This window comes from Kogia breviceps, chromosome 5 (assembly GCF_026419965.1).
Source record: "Kogia breviceps isolate mKogBre1 chromosome 5, mKogBre1 haplotype 1, whole genome shotgun sequence".
NCBI lineage: Eukaryota > Metazoa > Chordata > Mammalia > Artiodactyla > Physeteridae > Kogia > Kogia breviceps.
In genome coordinates, this window is record NC_081314.1 from 80477429 (window position 1) to 80497451 (window position 20023).

Below are 20023 nucleotides of genomic sequence, written 5' to 3' on the forward strand. Positions count from 1 at the left end.
GCAAAGAGCAACTACATGTCCTGGATTTTAATGGCCTGGGGTAGATGCCCCAGGAGAAAGCTACAGCTCATGTTATGAAGAGTGTGAGTAGAAAAAGAACACTGGACTAGGAGTAGAGCAGCTGGGGTTCTCATCCTTGATGCCCTATGCAGGCCATATCACCTCTTTGTGTCTCAATTTTTTTACCTACAAAATGTAATAATGACATCTGTAAATATCTACCTAACAGGTTAACTGCCAAAAGAGAGTAGTGAGGAAAGGGCTTGTAAAAGTATTAAATGCTAGGAAAATGCAAAGCATTGATAGACAAGCAATGAAATATTGTCACCGTCTTTTCATGACCTGTCCTTTGCCCTAACTCCTCAATGCTTGGGGTCTTGGGCTGTCGCTTCTGAAACTTACCCCAGTTAAAAAAAAAAAAAAGTCACATTTCTTAAGGATCCTGCCCTTCCAGGAATAGCTACTTTGATAAAGTCCATGGATCCTAATGAATAGATATATCCTTTCTCAGGATTTTAGCAGAGATCTTCCAGCTATAATACTTAACCTAGTGGCTCTCAAAGGGAGGTCCCTGGACCACCAGCAGCAGCAGCAGCATCTGGGGATGCAAATTCTTGGATCCACCCCAGACCTGCTGAATCACAAACTCTGCGAGTGGAGTCCAGCAATCTGTGTTTTAACAAGTGCTCCAGCTGATTCTGGTGTACACTCAAGTTTGAGAACCACTGACTTAACTCAAAGGAAAAAAAAGGAAAGCTAGGAATTGGGCTCTTGGACATGCTACTGAGAAACATTTAGTTCTCTGAACTAAATCTGCACAGTCTTGTGTGTGTGTGTGTGTGTGTGTGTGTGTGTGTGTGTGTGTGTGTAAAATGATGACCGAGAACATAATCTTCTCAGGGATGTCTTTTTCCCAACCACCTTACCTAAAAATGCATCACTCCCCACTTCCCTTTCTTGATATAATTTTCTTTGTAGCATTTATCACCTTCTGATATGCTGATATTTACCTATGTATTCATTTATCATGTTTCCCCCGGGTGGAATGTTCACTCCATGAGGGCACTCTACTTTCTCACTGCTGTGTCCCCAGCTCTGAGAACTGTGCACGGTCCCTAGTTGGCACTCAATAAATATTTGTTGAATTAGTGAGTGAAGGAATGACTACTGAACTTGAGAGATAAGAATATACTGGGTCAGACCAAAACACTGAAACACCTGCAGGCACTCTTCTTACAGCACGGGAGCCTTGCCTCTCTGTTCTTGCTTTGGGCTCTGAAATAAGTCTGTAAACAAGGCTTGGGTAACTGCCATCCTCAAGGGTTCAGTTCACTATGCTGTTTGATTATCATTACAAAGTGTGCTGTCTGGCATTTCCTAGGCTGGGGATAGTGTGCTGATTGGTCAATACGTTCATAGTGCTGGCTGTGGTTAGGGGGCAGTTTCTGGGTATGCAAGAGACTGGAGTGCGACATAGTAGGGAAAAGGCAGTCTGAGAATAGAAATCTACTGAGTTCTAGTCCTCCTGCTGCCCCTAACTTGCTATATGGTCTTAAGCAAACTGCTTAGCATTTCTAGGTCTCAGTTTCATCTGTGGATCTCAAGGATCTCCAAGTTCCCTTCCAGTTATAATTATATATCCATGCAAGTGTTTCTTGATTAATGCCTGTCTCCTCCACTGTTAAGCTCTGTGAGAAGAGGAGCTGAGTCTATATTTGCCCACCTAGTTCATAATGCCCAGCACTTAGGGATACTCAAATATTTTCTGAGTGATCAAATCCCTGTGAGAACTGAATGAGGATCTCAGCCTCGTCAGACTGTGCTCTACAAAACTAAGTCCCAGGTATGAGGATATGGGTTGCAAAACCCTGACCTGGAAGGGATCTCCAATCACAGGAAGAGAAGGATGCTGGCTCTGCGACACGTCACCACCCCCAGGGCACACAGAGGTTGCAAAATTCATTAAAGACAATGGCAAGGTACAAGGGAGAGCCCAGGCTGGGCACTGGCCATCAGCCCTGTGGTCCGAAGAGGCATGGGTTTGGGGATCAGAGACCTGAATTTGAATCACAGATCTGCTATTATCTAGCTTTATGACTCTGTACAAGTTATTTACTTCTCTCAGCTTCAGCCTCTTCATCTGGAAAATGAAGACAGTACTGCCTGCCTCTCAGGATGGCTCTGAACACTAGAGGAGTTGATGTATATCAAGTGCTTTCCCAGCATCTGGTGTGAGAAGGGCGCTCAGTATACGGAAGGCTCCTTGTCTGGTCCGGCCTTCTCTGCCCCATACAAGGTTTCTAACAAAGCCTCCTGCCCCAAAGAACTCGCCCAAGTTGGCAATTGGCTCATGAGAGTGCCCAGGCCAGTCTGGCTGAAGGGGGATAAAGATTGGAATCAAAAGTGCTTCTCAAAATATCTACCTTTGGAAATACATATTTTTATTTGCTTCTAGTTTGCTGAGATTTTGAAATTTGTTACTTGCTCTAATTTGATATCAAAAGGTGCAATTTTATAAATGAAGTTTAACAACCGGTAATCACTTGAACATGCTGACTCTTATCACTGACCAGAACGAATTAGAACTTGACCTCTCTTTTTGGCTGCCTTTGTCTCTCCTTCTGCCTTGCTCTTTCTCTGGCCGAGGGAATTATCTTCCTGTTCCTGCCCTGCCCCCTCCACTTTCCCCCATCACACTCATCTACTTCATATGGCCATCTTTATTCTGGAAAACAAATTCTGCTGCTAGGCAACCAGAAGACAAAATCGCTGTGGTTGACATGATTCTCATTAGTGACTGCAATTGCAGTGGTGCCGCAACTAGGCCAGACGTACACTCATTGCATCTGTCCCCAACAAACAGACCTTTCCAGAAAGTGGGATGGGGTGAATTCTTGGTATAAAATTAAGGGCCTCAGCACTCAACAGAAAGTATTTATAAATCACTGTATATCAACAGCCTGCTTTAGAATCATTTTATTAGAACACATTCAAGAAAGTGACATATGGAAAAAAAGACAGCAGCAATTCTTAGTCATGCAAATGCCCGTGTTAAGGTTCTCCATTAGATTTAAATTCAAGTACAAAGACAGTCCTTTCCTGAGCCAGGTGCAATTCCAGAGAATGACACTTTGAATTGAGAACACGTTTCCTTTTCAAAGTTCAGAACACTGAACAAGTCCCATCCTCACAATAAGATTGTGAGATACATGGAAGTGTAAACTTTCAGGATGTTAAGGAACCCTTTACCCAAGCCCTCCCCCATAACCCAGTTGAGGGAAGTAAGCGCAACTTTGGGACCTCTTAGAAATAAGGTTGAGTCTATTGAAAATAAAGCAGTGGGCCTTAAAAAAATTAGAAAATGAATATATATATATATACATATATATATGTAATGGAGTCATCTTTGCCTCTTGCCTTGGTGTGGGGTTTCCATGAAACTGTGTTGGGGCTAGGGGCTCTCTCTTGAGTGTTTTGAAAGTTGGAGGACTTTTTTTTTTTATTTTTTAACTTTTTATTATGAAAAACTGCAAACATATACAAAAGGGAGAGAATGATATAATAAATACCCATGTACCCATCATCTAGTCTCAACAATTATCAACACGTGGCCAGTCTGTCTGTTTCACTTATTTCTTCTCCCACTCCCCACCCATCCCCTAACAGGATGATTTGGTAGCCAAGGAAGGCTGGGAGGGTGATCTTTGAACCAGACACCTCAGGAGTGAGTGAGGTTAGGGAGGAGCTAGAAAATCGTGACAGAACCTGGGTAGGCTGAAGCAGACAGAATATCTGTTGGGACAAGTGGCTCCTGCCAGTGTTTGGGAAAGGCTGGAGTTCCCTCATCTTCCATAAACCATAACCGTAAACTGTCCCTCCTTCCTCCTCCCTCCTTCTCATGATACGGGGGAGGCAGGCTGGATTAGAATGATGGGTTGTTCTAGATTGGGGCCACTGACAATAGAAACATTCAACCTGGAGAAGAACTCCAGGGACAAGTACCTCCCTCTGATGAACCTGCCCACTCACATGGCAGACCTCTAGGGCAGCGAGGGTCCGGGGGTGCCTGGTGTTCAGATTGGGAGGTGGTGCATCGGGCCATGGGGCCTCTCACAGGTCCCTACTGTCCCACCATTTTAGACTTTGGAGAGAAGCTCGGCAACCTCGAATTGCACCCAGTAGAGAAAGAAGCAAGGGGCCCCGAGGGGTGAGCCCATGGCCCAGGGGGGCAGATTTTGCCTGGAACATGTGGCCCTCTGAGCAAAGGCTGCACCCCACCCCAGCCCTGCCAGAGCAGTCTCAAGAGAGGTGGGTGATGGGAGTCCAGGTGGGAGGTCCCAACGGCGGCACGGCTAACCCGGTGAGCTGCGTGCTAAACGTAAGTGGAGAAAGGATCTCCAGGTCCCAGGTACCACCGAGGAGCAAGGTTGCCATCCTGTTAAGAAAAGGGCCGGGGCTCTGTGATTTGCATATAACTTTGCAAAAATTTCCATGAGATTCCTGTAGCCTTTTATAGAAAACAGAGTGAAACCGTCAGTGCGACCTAATGTATTTCTATCAACCCAACGCACAGAGTGCAACCTGGCAAACACACAGTCATAATTTTAGAGGAAATGGAGGAAGCAGACTTCTGTGTAGGACAGTGCTCGGTCTGAAGGTTCAGAAGAAGCCAACCGGGTCCAGGATCCAGAGGAGGATCACTCACTGGACATTTTTAACTGTGAAACACTGTCAAAGTTCAAATCTGTATACTGTTCCTCGCATTAGTTCCCTGTAGAGCACTCCGGCTGTGGCTTTCCAATTTCCCAGACAGATAAGGAGGAGGAAAGCCAGGAATAATATAACTAGGGATGCATTAAATATGAGGTCCAGTGCACCAAGGAGGGAAGGGGGGATGGGATGAATTGGGAGATTAGGACTGACATATATACACTAATATGCATAAAATAGATAAGGAGAACCTGCTGTTTAGCACAGGGAACTCCACTTTGCTGTACAGTAGAAATTAACACAACATTGTAAAACAACTATACCCCAATTTAAAAAAACATATGAGGTCCAGTGGCAGTGATCATTAGTGTTTATTTCATACCCTTTTTGTTTTGTTTTGTTTTCTTGTTTCAACTCTTTTAGGGTCCCTATGCCCTACCAAGTCTTACCATGACATTCAGTTGGGGGAAAGAAACTGAGAAAAGTTTACCCATTTATGCAGCAGATTTTTAGTAGCAACTGACTTAACATTCCTGATTTCAAGTGTTTCCAGGGTCCATAAAGTGGTAGTCTGGACTTTTTCTAAGGCACGCAGTTGGTTAGTGCGGGCTGCAAGGCCAGCTGAGGGAATGGATTCCTGAGTGAGGGAGTCATGCCAGAGACCCCATATCCCAGTGTTGGTTACACCATCTCTACTGGGCCATTGGAGGCAATGGAATCATCGTTTTTTAAAGAACAATGGCCCCTCAAAGAGAACCAACTTCTAGTGCTATTGGAAGAGTGACATATTTTAAAAAGCAATGGCTCTTAGCCAAGAGAAAAATTCAAGATGAATTAAAGAGTATGACCTTCCATTAGACTGTGGCTCAGCTCATGGTATCAAAGCCTGCCTTATAAAAATGAGAAAAACAGTATGAGACTCCCTTAGTAAGACCTCCAGCCAGGCAAAAACTGTTCATTAAGGGAGAGAAAACACTTCAGCAACAAGTTCAAATGGCAGTTACCCTGAGCTGTGGGAAAGGTAGCAGGTGCTAAGGATTCAGGAGGGAGATGAGATTCTGAAGTAAGCCAGGGGCAGTACGCGTGCTCCTGTGAAAGGGCAAAGTACTGGGCTCACCTTTTCCAGGGCAAAAGGGACTCAAAAATTTTAAATCATATTTTCCTTTGCATAATGTTACATTTATGGACTGGGGGGGAGGTAGCATCAGCTGTCCTGATTAGCTAGTCCCCCACATCATAATTCACCGTCAGTACCAGTTTATAGATGTGCTATTACATCTGTGGAACTTATTTTAGTGGCAGAATTTAATAGTCTTACAAGCGCTGAATTTCACATTTTGCTCTTTATGCAATGGTTAAAATTCTGAAGGGGAGAACAGTTTTAAAAAATATTTTTAGTGTCATCATTATTAATAGCTAATTTATGTGTGTCATTTTTATTATCACTATTATTAATGGCTAATATTTATTGCACGTTTACCATGTGCCAGGTGAAGCGCTGAGTGTTTGGCACGCATCATTTCACATAACTTGCACCACAACCTTATGGGGTGGGTAATACCATTACCCCCATTTTGCAGATTGAAGCACTGAGGTCCTGCCCAGGATCATACAACTGACAGTGGAGGGGCTGAGATCCGAACTGAGGTTGGTTTGACTCCAAAGCTGTCCTAACCACTGTGCTAGGTTGCCTTTTGTAAAGGAGGATCCATCTGTTAAATGATATTTGTGTGTGTGTAATGTTTGTGGATTCCAAAGGTCTTAGAAAGCATCCTTCACACATTTGGAGGATCCATGTTATCCTTGAGGACCTAACTAGAAGTGGTTTGGGTCACCTCATTATGTGTATTCATTAGATTTTGCACAAAAACTTTTATCCCCTTTTAAAACTCAAGTTGTGATGGTCCCTGTGTACCTGCAAATCTATCTGATGATGGTTTGATATGTGAGACATATAAGAAATGAAGGCATGTAAGCAAACTGAACACTTGTTCTCCAAAACTCTGAGAAAATACATACACATTTACATAGGAAGCCACTGTTTTATATGGCCCAGTTGATACCTTAAAAGAGTAGGTAACACCAATGCATAGCTCTTTAAAAATGATGGCCATTCATCATCTCATTGAGATGATTTTTCTAAAAATCTGGCCTAGGGCAAAGACTAGTGGGAAAGGTTTAAGTGGAAGTGTGGTTAAAAAAAAAAAAGAAGAAGAAGAAGGCCATTAAATTTCTTTGAAATGCTAATGATCTCTATTATCTAGAAAATAACTCTCTGCTTGGAATTCACAGATATCCCACATCCAATCACCCTCTACCTTTGGCATTCTGATTCAACAGGCCAGTGAGGAGCCTGGGATGCGTTTTTTGAAATGATTCCTCGGTAATTCTAAGGGTCACCTGGTTTAAAATCCTTAAGGCGGAGGCCTTTTCTATGTACCAGCCACTCCATGGTTGAAAAACCTGAGTTTTGTAGCATTTCAACTGCATTTTCACATCTGCCAGCGTACATTGTCCAGAAGCACTTGGGCATTTTCCATGAGGAGCAAGAATCAGTGAGACCCATTTTAATAGGACAGCAGCTTTTATTAACCAGACCTCCCCAGAATTTTTTTTTGGGGGGGGCAACTATATTGAGATTTCTCGCAACTCCCTCTATTTAGGTGCAGACCCTTTCATAGGAACAGATTACCTATTTATTTAATATACTGTAGGTCTCATTCTAATATTAGACACTAATAATACGAGTTTTCTGAGTTATAATGAGATGTTCTACAGTCCCTGGGTGTACAAGAGACATCATTGGACATCCAATGGTATAAAAATTGCCATAAACGGGGAACATATTTGTTATATTATAGATTTCCATCCTTTCTTGTTCCACAAAGAATCTGAGGCAGCTATTTTGCAATATATTTTAAAATAGATCTTCAGTTGACTACTATATATTCTAGATGCTTCTGTCTGCTGGATTTGGAAGCCACTGAGGCAGGTGTGTGCTTGAATCACTAGTCCCGTGGCCAAGACATAATAAACAGCCTCCTCTAAATTCCTGACGCGTGCCATGCTCCACTAGACACAGCAGCCACTGAGCAGTTAGCACATGTAATACATAGAACATGGTATGTTCTTGGTTTTTTATGCTTTTCTTCCCCTTGTTCTTGGTTTTTTAATTCAGGTGCATTTCATTCAGTTGGTCAGGAGGGAGAAACAGTAAGACTTACAGCATTTGGGCCAAAATGTTGCTTTGTGTGTTTCTGCCTGAATCACCCAACTGTTTTCGTTCATGAACTTGGCAGGCAGAATGCAGCGTACACAGTGGACGTGAGAAAGACCTGGGTTCAAATCTCAGCTCTGCCACTTTCTGGATGTGTGACCTTGGGCAATTATTTAACTTCTACATTCTTCCTCATCTGCAAAATGAGGATAATGATACTTACCTTGAAGAATTGTGAGGATGGAGTGAGAGATTATACATAAAACGCCAGGCTCATAGTAGGAGTTCAGGAGGAAAGACAATTGCTACTGTCAGTCGTTTATGCTCTGGATGCTTCCTTACAGCAGCAGACTTCGTGCTTTTCTCCACCTGCCCAGTTTCAGCAGGGGCTTCTAAGGGAAAGGACTGTATGTTTTTCAGTAGATGGGCGGGGTCCTTGGTGGGGACTTCACTGCTTTGTTTGTATTCCTCCATTACACACAGGGAACTGCAAATCCCATAGTAACTGGTTTAAAAGAGCCTTTCTCCACCTCAAATTTCAAACTAGGGCCCAGACTGGAAATGTTCCTTCATCAGAATGAAAACTGAGATACAGACAGGTACAAATGTTGAATCGTGCAGAGAGAAAAGACATAAACATCATGAAATATGTTTTCAGTTTAGCTCTTTTTCAAAACTGATATTTGTGACTTTCTTTGTTCTTTCCTGTTTCTTACTCTACTTTTGGCTTTTAGACGTGTGTGTGTGCTGCTCATCCTGACTCCGGGGCTCCTCACTGGGAATTCGGTAAGGAGGTGACTGGTAAGGAACAGTTGGCTGAGCAGCTTGGTGAAGAGCAGGGAGGCCTTGGAGGTGGTGCAGAGCCAGGCTCTGCTGTGTCCCCTCCTGGCTCTGAGGCCAGGGGGTCCCCACTTCCAGAACACTGCCCCAGAGGAAAGAAATGAGCCACAGCGAGGAAGAGTCACTCTCCCTGTTTTTCATCTTTCCATTTCTCCTTCCGCTCTTGGAGAGAACCATGAGACTAGGTGGGGTGGGAGGAACATCCTTGACAATGTTTGTTTCATGCAATTTTTTTTGTTCCAAGTTCAGAAAGGATAGAAACTGTCTTTTTACCAAGAATTCGAATCAGAAATTTTCCCTGTGTCCTTAGACAGTGGGAGATGCGGGAGGAGGAGGGAGGGGAGGGGGTGGGGGAGCTGTGTGTTGACCTAAGTATGAACCTGCTGTAAGGAACCCTGCCGCCCATGCAGGGGTGACCCATCCCTCCTACCCCAGGTCCCGGTGTCCCCACGCTGATCACTCAGGAAACCCCTCCATCTGGAGTCACAGGGGATTAAAACCAAACTTGAAACGTGTCTGCCTTTTCTCTCTCCCACTGCATGTATCTCTTCATAAACTCTCTTCGTGAACTTGAAAGTATATTTCAAGCTTTTCCTCACCTTTTCCATGCTTTTCAGAACAGCTGAGTTTGGGGGGGAAACCCTGATGAACTCCCTATCCACCTCTCCCCACCCCCCCAATTTTCCTTCTCTTTCCTTCCACTGTCCAAGGCTCCTGACCTTCACAACCAAACAAAGTTGCCAGTTCCTCAGCTCACAACCTTCAGTAACCTTGGCCCATCCTGCAAGTCAGCCCAAATTCACCGTCTGGTCACTTTCTCTCATCTGGAGATGCTGAGGAGAAGTCCATCCCTCTGTTCCCTACTGGGTCCCTGCTTGTCCCTTTGTCCTTGGTTGACACAGAGGGCTGATCTCAGCAATCACCTAATAATTGTGTCCTATCCTTAAAAATAGCATCTATCAGGTTTTTGTTGTTGTTGTTGCTACTAATAGAAGTAATCTGACTTATCATAGAGAATTTGGAAAAAGCCACCATCCAGAAATAACCACTATTTACTTGTTGGTGTATTTCCTTCATCTATACATACATGCATACATATATGTATATACGGATAATGTATATATGCATACAGGAGCACAAATACACACACATGTATACACATCCACATTCCTTTTAATGTTTAACAGAAAAATTAGTCTTTCATATTTAGAGGGAAAAGGAAGACCCCAAGCAGGTGGGAAAGAAAAATAACCCCAGGCTGCAGCTCAGGGAGGCTCTTCTCCTGTGCCAGCTGCGGCCATGAGCCTTTGGAGCACCTGGCTTATTGGTTTGTAATGTCACGGGCCTGATGGCTGAGGAAAATATCCAAGCTATCCCTGCCTCCCAGACCACGGAGATGAATCCTTCTTAGAGAGCAATATGGGAAACACATTCAAGAGACGCACAAAAGTTCATAAATATACACAAACAGAAGTTATACACATAAAACATATTCAAACAAGTCTTTTCTGAGCCCTCTCTGTGAATGCTCAGCTCTATCTCAGTGCATTGCTGATAACACAAGGTATCACACACGAGCTTTTGTCTTTGTGGGTCTCAGGATTCAGCTGCTGAGACAAAAACTAACCCCTGGGAAACAAAAGCAGACTGGAAGGAGATGGTTTCTCACAAAGTGCTGATGAAAGGGACTCCAGAGATCATTCTAATAATGAAGAAAATGTGTTCCAGCAACATTCTTCCTGAGGTCAGAAACATATCTATCAGGACAGAGAGATAATTTTGAAGACACAGTGATGCAGTGTATGTTAGACATATACTAACAAAGGCAATTATGATTTGAAAGATCATTATATTTTGGTGAAGATAATCACACATATCTACCGGAAAACATGTTAGAGGAGAGGTCCCCAGGGGAGGTGCAAGACCAGGAGGAAGTGGCCTGTTTATCAGGATGCTCTAGGTCCTAGAGAATGTTGCTGTGGTTTGGGAGACATGCTTCTCCTCTTGAAGCTCCCAGAGATAGACTTTATATATTATATAAAAATCTGAAGCCAGGCTAAGGAATGTGCAATCACTGTGATGATCCAGTGGAATGTTATTTCAGGAGGAGGATAGAGAATGAAGGAGAGCTGAGATGGCTTCGAGACCAAGCTCTGGATGGGGATGTAGGCCAGGAGCAGACCCGGGAGATGGCATATGAGTTTAGTTTCAGTTCTGTTCAGTAGACTGCAGTGAGTCATCCAAGAGCAGTTATATCATAGACAGCTGGAAATACGGTAGTGGGTCCCAGAGTGAAAAGGGAGGGCTAGAAACAGACATCTTTCAACTCACTGTTAAGGGTGCAACTTCATGCTAAGTAATACGGAAAACACAAAGTAAAATATATATGCTTTGGATGTTAAAGAATGATATTCGATTTTGGCAGGGGGTAGGGAGCAATATTGCTGGCTCAGAGGTGGTGGCAGGAGATTAATGTGGAGTAGTGAGCATTTCCATGAAAGAGGCATGAGTCAGGCTGGCAGTGAGGGGCGGGTAGGATGTGATTAGGTAAAGTCGGTGGGCATTATAGGAAATGGAAGCAGCAGGAGCAGATCACAGCATGAGTGGGGACACTCGACTGCCATTGTTTACTTTGTACCAGATGCTGTAGCAGACAGTAAAGATAGAAGCAACATTAAGATCAAGACATGATCGTCAAAAAACTCACAGTGTAACACGGGAGAAAGACATATGGGCAACCAATTGTTTGGGAAGTGCAATTAGGTTGCAACGTATAAATTGCCAATATTCAATCAACCATTCTGGATCCACGAAAATGGGAGTTTCATATGATTCTATCTAATATAAGTGCATTATAGTGTATATAAAAGGTAAGGGTCTCTAAAGGATCATGCATAGGAAGGAAAACTATATAAATGACTTTGGAGGTGGGCCTGTACTTTATTCTAAATAAAAGTGCTACTGAAGTCTTTTAACAGATAAGTGAGATATTGAAAGAGATGTTTCAGGAAGATGAATTTGGTGTCAGTAGAAAAGATAAAATGCAGGGGCAAAATCCCAGAAAGCAGCGGGAGACATTTAGGAGGATACTTAAAGAATTTAAGCAAAGGGTGACCAAGGCCTGACCAGGGTGATGTGACAGACATTTTGAGGGAATCATCCTCAGGACTTGGCAACAGACCGGCTGGCTATCAGGGGATATGCTCCCAAATGGATCCACAGATACAAACCTGGGTATCTGGAAAATCCTGCTTCTACCCCAAACAGGGAAGTCAAACCAAGCTGCTGGTTTGAAAGAAAAAGAAACTTTTCTGATGCTGAGACTGAGGGAAGCCAGCATCAAACTGGAAAGAGCTACAGTGACAGTGTTCATCATGTCACCATTTGGTCTTATATTTGCTTGTTGGTTTCCTGGTTCTCCAGTAGAACTGAGTGTTCACAAGGTTGGGGACTGGCCTGTTTGGTGTCACTGGTGCATCTCCAGCCTGCAACAGTGCCTGACACATAGTAGGTGCACAAAAAATGTGCTGTGTGAACAAACAATGAATATGGAACTGCTGTTAGGAGTAACGTCACTTCAGAGATATCATGTTGGAATTTTTGTCATGGATATCAGTATGGAAGCGACAAAAACTACTGTTGAAGGTGGGGGAGGATCTGGAGAAAGAAGAATCAGGAGAAGTTCCAGTGCAGGGAGCACGAAGTAACAAAGAGGCATGAGATGGCAAAGGGAAAGGAGATGCTTGACAATAAGAGGGAAAGAAGAGGTGTTGAATGGATGTATGTACTGGATGGAGGTGGGTACAAAGTATGAGATTCAGAGCCTGTGGGCAGTTTAACTTTAGACTGTCTCTGAGTCTAAGAGAAAGAATGAGAGCATAAAAGGACAGTTACACATCAAGGTGAAGATAAGAGTAATTCTGTAACTATCATGCTAAACAAACAAACAACAACAAAAAAACCCTCTCAGTGTTTCTTGGATAATACTCAATAAAATCTAAATTCCTTTCAATGGTGTCCAGAGTCTGCCATGATCTGACCCAACCAATCATTTCAGCCTTGTTTCCGACAGCTCACCTCACAAACTCCACACTTCATCAGGCATATTTACTCTGCATGCCCCAAACTTATCCTATATTTTCCCTTCTCCCTTTCCCTGCTCTTGCTGTTTGATCCATTTAGGATGACTTTCTTCCCCACTCCCAATACCAATGCTGCCTGGATAAACTCTACCCACTTGGTAAAGTTTAATGCTGAACCTTCTTTAATCTTCCCAAACTAGGTAAGTTTGAGTTTCTTAATAATATTTGTTCCCCATTTTTAGTTCTCTTTCTTACCCACAATGCCCAACACACTACCTTGTGTTTATTGGGTCTTCACTTATTGACTTAACAAATATTAACTGAGTCCCTCCTGCAAATCAGTATTCTGTTAGATTTGGTGGTGCAGTGGGGGTATAAAACAGATATGTCTCCACTCTCATGGACTTAACATCTGGTGTTGGAGGCAACTGTGTAATCAAACAAATGCTTATATAGTAAATAATGGTGATGAGTTCCAAGAAATAACAATACAGAATGCAGTGAGAGATATGACTTGGGGAGGGGAGTTAGTCAGAGGGTCAGAAAGGGCTAAGATCTGAAAGAAGAGAAAGCAAAAGGAGTGGGAAACAAGGCTGAAATGAGTGGTTGGGTCAGATGATGGCAGACACTGGAGAGCAAAAGGAGAAAGGATTTTCCGGGCAGAGGAAACAAAGGTCCCAAGACGGCAAGAAACCTGACACATTCAAGGAAGGCCAGGAACGTTGTGAGGCAGGAAACAAGAAGAGTGGCTGCAGAGAGAAGAGGGCTGAGGTCCAGACAATGCCCTCGCAGGTCACGTTGAGGACTTTGGTATTCACCCTAAGGGCAAAAGGACCCTCTCAAAGGGCTTGAAGCCATAGACGCAAAGAGCTTGCATTTTAAAAAGATCACATTGGTGTCAGAGTGAAGAAAAGATTAGAGGAAAGTAAGAGTGAATGTCTGGGGACCAATTAGGAGGCTTCTTTCATAGGCCATGTGTGATAGGAGAGTGGCTTGGACTAGAGTGGATTATACAAGGACCCTCAGTCAATGCCAAATGAGTGCAGAATCAGTGTTTTGGAGTCAGTCACTAGGACTGAGAAAAGCTGAGTTTCACCTTTACAAATCTTTCCACTAATGTAAATCATGGTCAACGTCACCTCAGCTCTCCAAAACCTGTGGGAAATGTGTCTGTCAGGATAATCAAGTGTTCGGGATGACTAAAGGTAAACAGCCACACCACCTTTTTCTCCCCATTTAAATCTTTTTATGAATATCTTTACATCTCTGACTTCTTAAAAAGCAAAGTACACTGAACATAATTTCCCCATCTGTTGACAATTACACAAACCAACATGAGTAATAGTTATGGTGTAGTACAAAATACAAAGGATGTTGTAAGACATGCCAGGTCATATAGCACTCTTGGTACCTTCACTAAATAGAACCCAACTGCTGGAGTTTTATTTCCTCCTTCAGCTTTTGCTTTCATAGCTTTTCTGCTTCCTCTCTTGCTGTCAACAGCTCAGCCTTCGTGGCTATTAGTGTGTCTATATAAAAGTAATTTTCTCCTCTTCTAATTTTCTTAGGGGCTAAGTAACTAGATGACAGAGATGGTAAGCATTACATATAAAATAAGGATTGGAGAGGCTTTCCTGTGAGCACAGATGCTTAGTTTTGCTATGTAAAGATTTCCTTCCTGGGTCTTGGATCTGTTTGTCAGACAACTGAGTTTCAAATCCCGTGGACTTATCTTTTTTTCTAATACATTTTATCGCTTTAACTGTATTACCTTTCACATAATATATAGAGTAAAATGCAACAGATACCTTGAAAAAAGTCAACTAGTTCTTATTCTTTTATTAAAACAGGGGTAGGGACTTCCCTGGTGGCGCAGTGGTTAAGACTCCGTGCTTCTAATGCAGGGGTCCTGGGTTTGATCCCTGGTCCTGGGTTTGATCCCTGGTCAGGGAACTAGATCCCACATGCATGCCACAACTCAGAAGTTCACATGCCACAACTGAGGAGCCCACAAGCTGCAACTAAGGAGACTGCCTGCTGCAACTAAGACCCGGTGCAACCAAATAAGTAAATATTTTTCAAAAGGTAAACTTACGGATTGACAGAAACCTACATTATATATAAAGTTTCCATGGTGGTACACTATTATGTGGAGAAACAAATGATAAACTGAGGACTAAATGTAAGAAATATCTCATTATGTCCCATCATATAAGTCTTTAACTTACAAACGTACTGCCTTCAAAATGTCAAACTAGATGTTTTTCGAGATACGATAAAGAGAGTGAAAAGACCAGCCACAGAGTGATAGCAGATACTTAACAATGTGTATAATCAACAAAGGACTAATATCTGGAATATATAAAGAAATCCTAAAAATGCATAAGAAAAAACCAGACAACTCACAACTAGGCAAAGGCTTGAACAAAGATGTAAAGGAGAAAATCCAAAGGTCCAATAAGATATGGAAAGGCTTCAACCTCATTAGTAATTAGGGGAAAACAAATTAAAACCATAAGCAGATATTACTACATACCCATCAGATCCGCAACAATTTTGAGGTCGGCATATCAAGTATACTCAAGAATGTAGTGCAACAGAAAAATCTCACAGATACTGGTAGGAGTGGAAATCTGGTGTCCGTGTTTTGAAAAATAGATTACACCATCTAGTTAAGTTGAAGATATATATATATATATCCTATTACCTAGCAATTTCCTTTTTTTTTCCCCACCTAGAAATTTCACTCCTACCTTTACACCCTAGAGAAACTCAAGTACATGTGTACAAGGATATAGAAAAATATTCATAGCAGTATTTTTCACAGCAGCCCCAAACATCCCATGTGCAGAAAGGATAAATAAATTGTGGTATATTCATACAATGGAATATTATATAACAGTGAAAATGAATGAAAAACTACACACATCAGCATGGATGAATTCCATAAAAATGAGGGTTGAGTGAGAGAAGAAACACACACAGTAGGATCTAGCCATATAAATTTAAAAACAGCCACATTGAAACTATATTGTTTAGGGACACATACATAGGAGGTAAAATAATAAAGAAAAGTAAGGACAGTATAATTATGAATGTCAGGAGAATGGTTACCTCTAGGGAAGAAGACAGGGTTGTGACCAGGGAGGGGCACACAAGGGGCTTCTGGAAAGCTGGCAATGTCCTGCTTTCATGAACTGCATGGTTATTACATATATGTTCACTTTATAATTATCCATTCATATGTTTAGTACTTTTTGATGCATTTTCAGCATATATATTTTACAATAATAAATTTTTTAAAAAGGTTAATGTAAACCAGATGTTTCTGATTAGGAATGCATTTCATCCATAGAAATAAGAGTATAAATAACAGCTAATTAATCAGACAAGCTCATAACTCTCATTAGGTAATAGTATAAGTTAAACACTGCACATTTCAAATATATTTCAGAAAATAATATAGTTGCAATATTATCAGCTAAACAAAATATATGCAAGAGAAATAATGAATAAGGATTATTTTAAAGTATCTGATACCAGATTGGAAAAGATGAAAAATATTGAAGATATACTAGATTGCAAGCCTGGGGAAACTGACACTCATACTCAGCCGGAGAGAATATAGATTGGTCCAGCTTCTGTAGGGGGTGATCTAACAATGTCTATCAACATTTTAAAATGCACATTCTACTTCTAGGAAGCTATCCTGTTAATATACTCATGACCGACAAGTGTGAGAAACTGTATCTGTACAAGAATTACAGACCTGTCTGTAATGGTAGAAGATTAGAAACATCCCATAAACCCATCAATAGAAGACTAGTTAAATAAATTATGGTACTCTAAGTATGGAATACTGTGTAGCCATCAAAAAGAATGATGCAGCTCTACATGTCCTGCTATGAAATTACCCAGATTTGTTACAAGGAAAAAAGTATAAAACAGTACTTATCATACGCTATTACTTATTTAAACATTTTTTAAAAAGAATAAATAAGTATGAGCTTTTATATTTTAAAATAATATCTCTAGAAAAATACCCACATTTTAAATCATGTTTATGTATTATTGCTTCAAAAGTTCTTTTAAAAAATCTTCAGTGCATATGCTTAAGGAAAAACGGTTTAATTATATTATTATGTGGAACAATAAGAAAGTTTTGGTAAAAATTCTAAGGGGACTTTTGAATAGTTCCCATGGGCCCAGCCGCTCCGCGGCATGTGGGATCCTCCTGGACTGGGGCACGAGCCCATGTCCCGTACATCGGCAGGCGGACTCTCAACCACTGCGCCACCAGGGAAGCCCTAAAATACTTCTTTTGATACCGATGTATCAGTAGCATTGCTGTTTTACAGACTGTCCATGATTAGAATAATTATTCTGGGATCAAAACTGATACCAAGGAGGAGAAATAGAAGGAAGATGAACTTCAAGGCCAAGCTCAAATTTCACTTCTAGTATAAAAAGCCTTCCCTGGCTCCCAGGGTTTTTGTTGTTCAAAGTGGGTATACTTCTGTTACAAAATGTAGTATATGTGTGGCAAGTATGTATCTCACCTAACATACATCTTCCTAGTTTCTCTGATGCCTCGCTCAGCAACTGGCATAAAGGAAGTGCTAAGTACAACTCTCCTTCCTTAAATACAAGTAACACCTATATAACCACCCTACTTGGCATCACATATTAAGACCCCGGGGGGGAGGGAATGAACTCAGAAAACTCTGGGACAAGGACGGAGGTTGTTCTTATATATACTTAATCTCCATGGTATCTGGTCACCAGTGGACACTCAATAAAATTCTGTTGAATAAAAGAATGAATTCGGTGTACCAAAATATTTGTAATAATTTTCCATTTTTGCCTCTAGCTAATTTCATTCTTCTCTGTTAACAGATTTTTCTGCTTGACCAGGTGTTAATGGTAGTGCCTACTTATTTGTTCTCTAAATAACATAACCGGTCTAGTGGTTTGGTCTATGTCCCTGTTAGAAGTACTGTCTTAAATCTAATGGTAGAGAACGTATCCTAAAAACCTTTCTCTTTGGGGAGTTTTCAATAAAATTTTCACGAGTACAATAAAGGTTCTTAATAGCCCATGTAAAGAGGCATAAAAATTGTGACTGTTGTTGTTTTGAGAGGTTGTGGGGTGAAGTGGGGTAGGGACATCAGATAAGTTAGACTCTGTATTACAAATTTCAGATTCTAAAATTTGAAGTAACTCCATTTAACAAACTATTCCCCACTCCTCATCCTCTCACATCCTTCATCCTCCTCCTCCTCATCATCATAAGTTTAAAAAGAACTTTTTAAAAGAACAATTTTCCTTTGGTATTCCTGTTATATGAGATAGAAGTAATTTTAATATTTGGGAGCTATGCAAATACTTCCTGATCTTTTCTCCTCTTCTGGAATGTCTACCTGCCATGAAGGTAAGCTTCCCTAATCAGGAATCTGCTGACTGCAACCACAGCTCAAAGATGATAGCGGCGGGAAATCTAACATTCTGGTTTGATTTCTGGTTTTAATTCAGGAAATTAAAAATTGGGGGACTACTTTCAAGAACTCCCAAGTAATCTTTTTAAACTAATTGCTAAACTTTTTTACGATAAAAGCTGCAATGGTGTCAGTCACAGAGACATACAAAAAAATAGAAGTAAGTTGCAAGGCATTCCAAATACCTCAAAATCGAGCGTATTTAGGTTCACATCAGCACAAAAGAGAAAGGTCTAAGCAGGCCACCAAGGTGCTTTGTCTGTTTTGTTCACTGTCTTATCCTCTGTGTTTAGAATAGCACCTGCCGGATAGTAGGAGCTCAATAAATGCTTGATAAATTGATCAATGAGATAAAAAGATAGCATACATTAAAATCATGAGGAAAAGAGGACTTCCCTGGTGATCCAGTGGTTAAGACTCCGCACTTACGATGCAGGAGGTGCGGGTTCAATCCCTGGTCGGGGAACTAAGATCCCACAGGCTGTGCAGTGTGGCCAAAAAATTTAAAAAATTTAAAAAAAATCATGAGGCAAAGAAAAGGTAATGAATTTTTAATATCCTCTAGTGCTCACTAAGTCAGACTGTCATCTTTGTGTAAGTGAGTAACAACAAAGAGTAAGTGAAACTTTTTAAACCCCATTCCTGCAGCTGAAAGGACACCAGCTAGCAGGAGACAGGAGACAGACAGAAAAATACAGAACCTGTTTTTTTTGTTTTGTTTTGTTTTTCCCTTCAGTACATCATGAAGTTCAGAGAGGAGTATAAGCCCTTGCATATGATGCAGAGAGCAATGCTTAGGGGAGCATTCAGTAAGCATCTCACAGCCAGCATCAGCAGGGGCCATGCAGATTAGAGGAACAGCTCTCCTGAACTTCTAATCAATGCATACATGTCTCTGCAATCAGCAATTTTAAACAGAACCAATTAGAGCATTAATAATAATAATAATAATAATGACAGTAGATTAACATTCTGAACTTGGAAGACTCAACTCTAAGCCCTCACACATGGGGAAGCTGGAAACTTGACTATCAGCTCTGAAACAAGGCAGTGACTGCTCCAACACAACCAGAGCCAGACCCGTGTGGAACATGGCGGCAGAAGAATGGAAAGACTGATTCGCAGGGGGAAGGGTCTGGTTGAAACTAGGGAGCAGACACCTGGAATGGCTCAGTCTTCACAGGTCTGCATCTTCCAGCAGTTTTCTCTCAATAGGAAGAGCTATCAGGGCAGAGGCAGGCTGCTCCCCTTGGTGGGCATTTGCTACTTGGCACCCGGGGAGAGACCCTGAGCCAAAGTCCCATCTTCACCGTGGTTCCTAGTGGAAGGCCACCACGGAGGACAGGCAAACATGTTTTTCTTGACAAGACCCTACTTTCTGGCACTAGGATCACACCATCTCACCCCAATGCCTCAAATGCTTAGATCTCCCCATCCCCATCCAGTGTCCACCACATCCCACTAGTCATGGCAGACACGTTGCCAGTAGCCATCAGCAGTGAGGAAGTGAAGCTAAGCTTCCAGGCAGGTAAAACTCAAACAGGCATTTTCAATCTAAGGTCAAGATAAAGAAACAGGATACTATTTATCCACTTGTCTATCAAACAGGCTTTTCTCAAGACTCCTATGTTATGGCCACAGAAAACATGTCATGTTTGACAGCACAGCACGCATGGGGG

The 20023-nt window shown here is 41.8% G+C and overlaps 1 protein-coding gene across 25 annotated transcripts in view; it reads right to left on the reverse strand.

Moving 5' to 3' along the window:
- The window catches only part of KALRN (kalirin RhoGEF kinase), a 654958-nt gene that overhangs the window by 185510 nt on the left and 449425 nt on the right, over positions 1–20023 (reverse strand). For 6 of the 25 annotated variants that reach the window (XM_059064329.2, XM_067034424.1, XM_059064326.2 and 3 more), the window contains exon 34: positions 2962–4435. The exons of the other annotated variants lie outside the window; for them this stretch is intronic. In XM_059064329.2, coding sequence (XP_058920312.1) covers positions 4373–4435 — 63 coding nt within the window. In that variant the 3' untranslated portion in view covers positions 2962–4372. Of the gene's footprint in view, positions 1–2961; positions 4436–20023 lie in introns of those variants that run through there. 25 annotated transcript variants of the gene reach the window in all.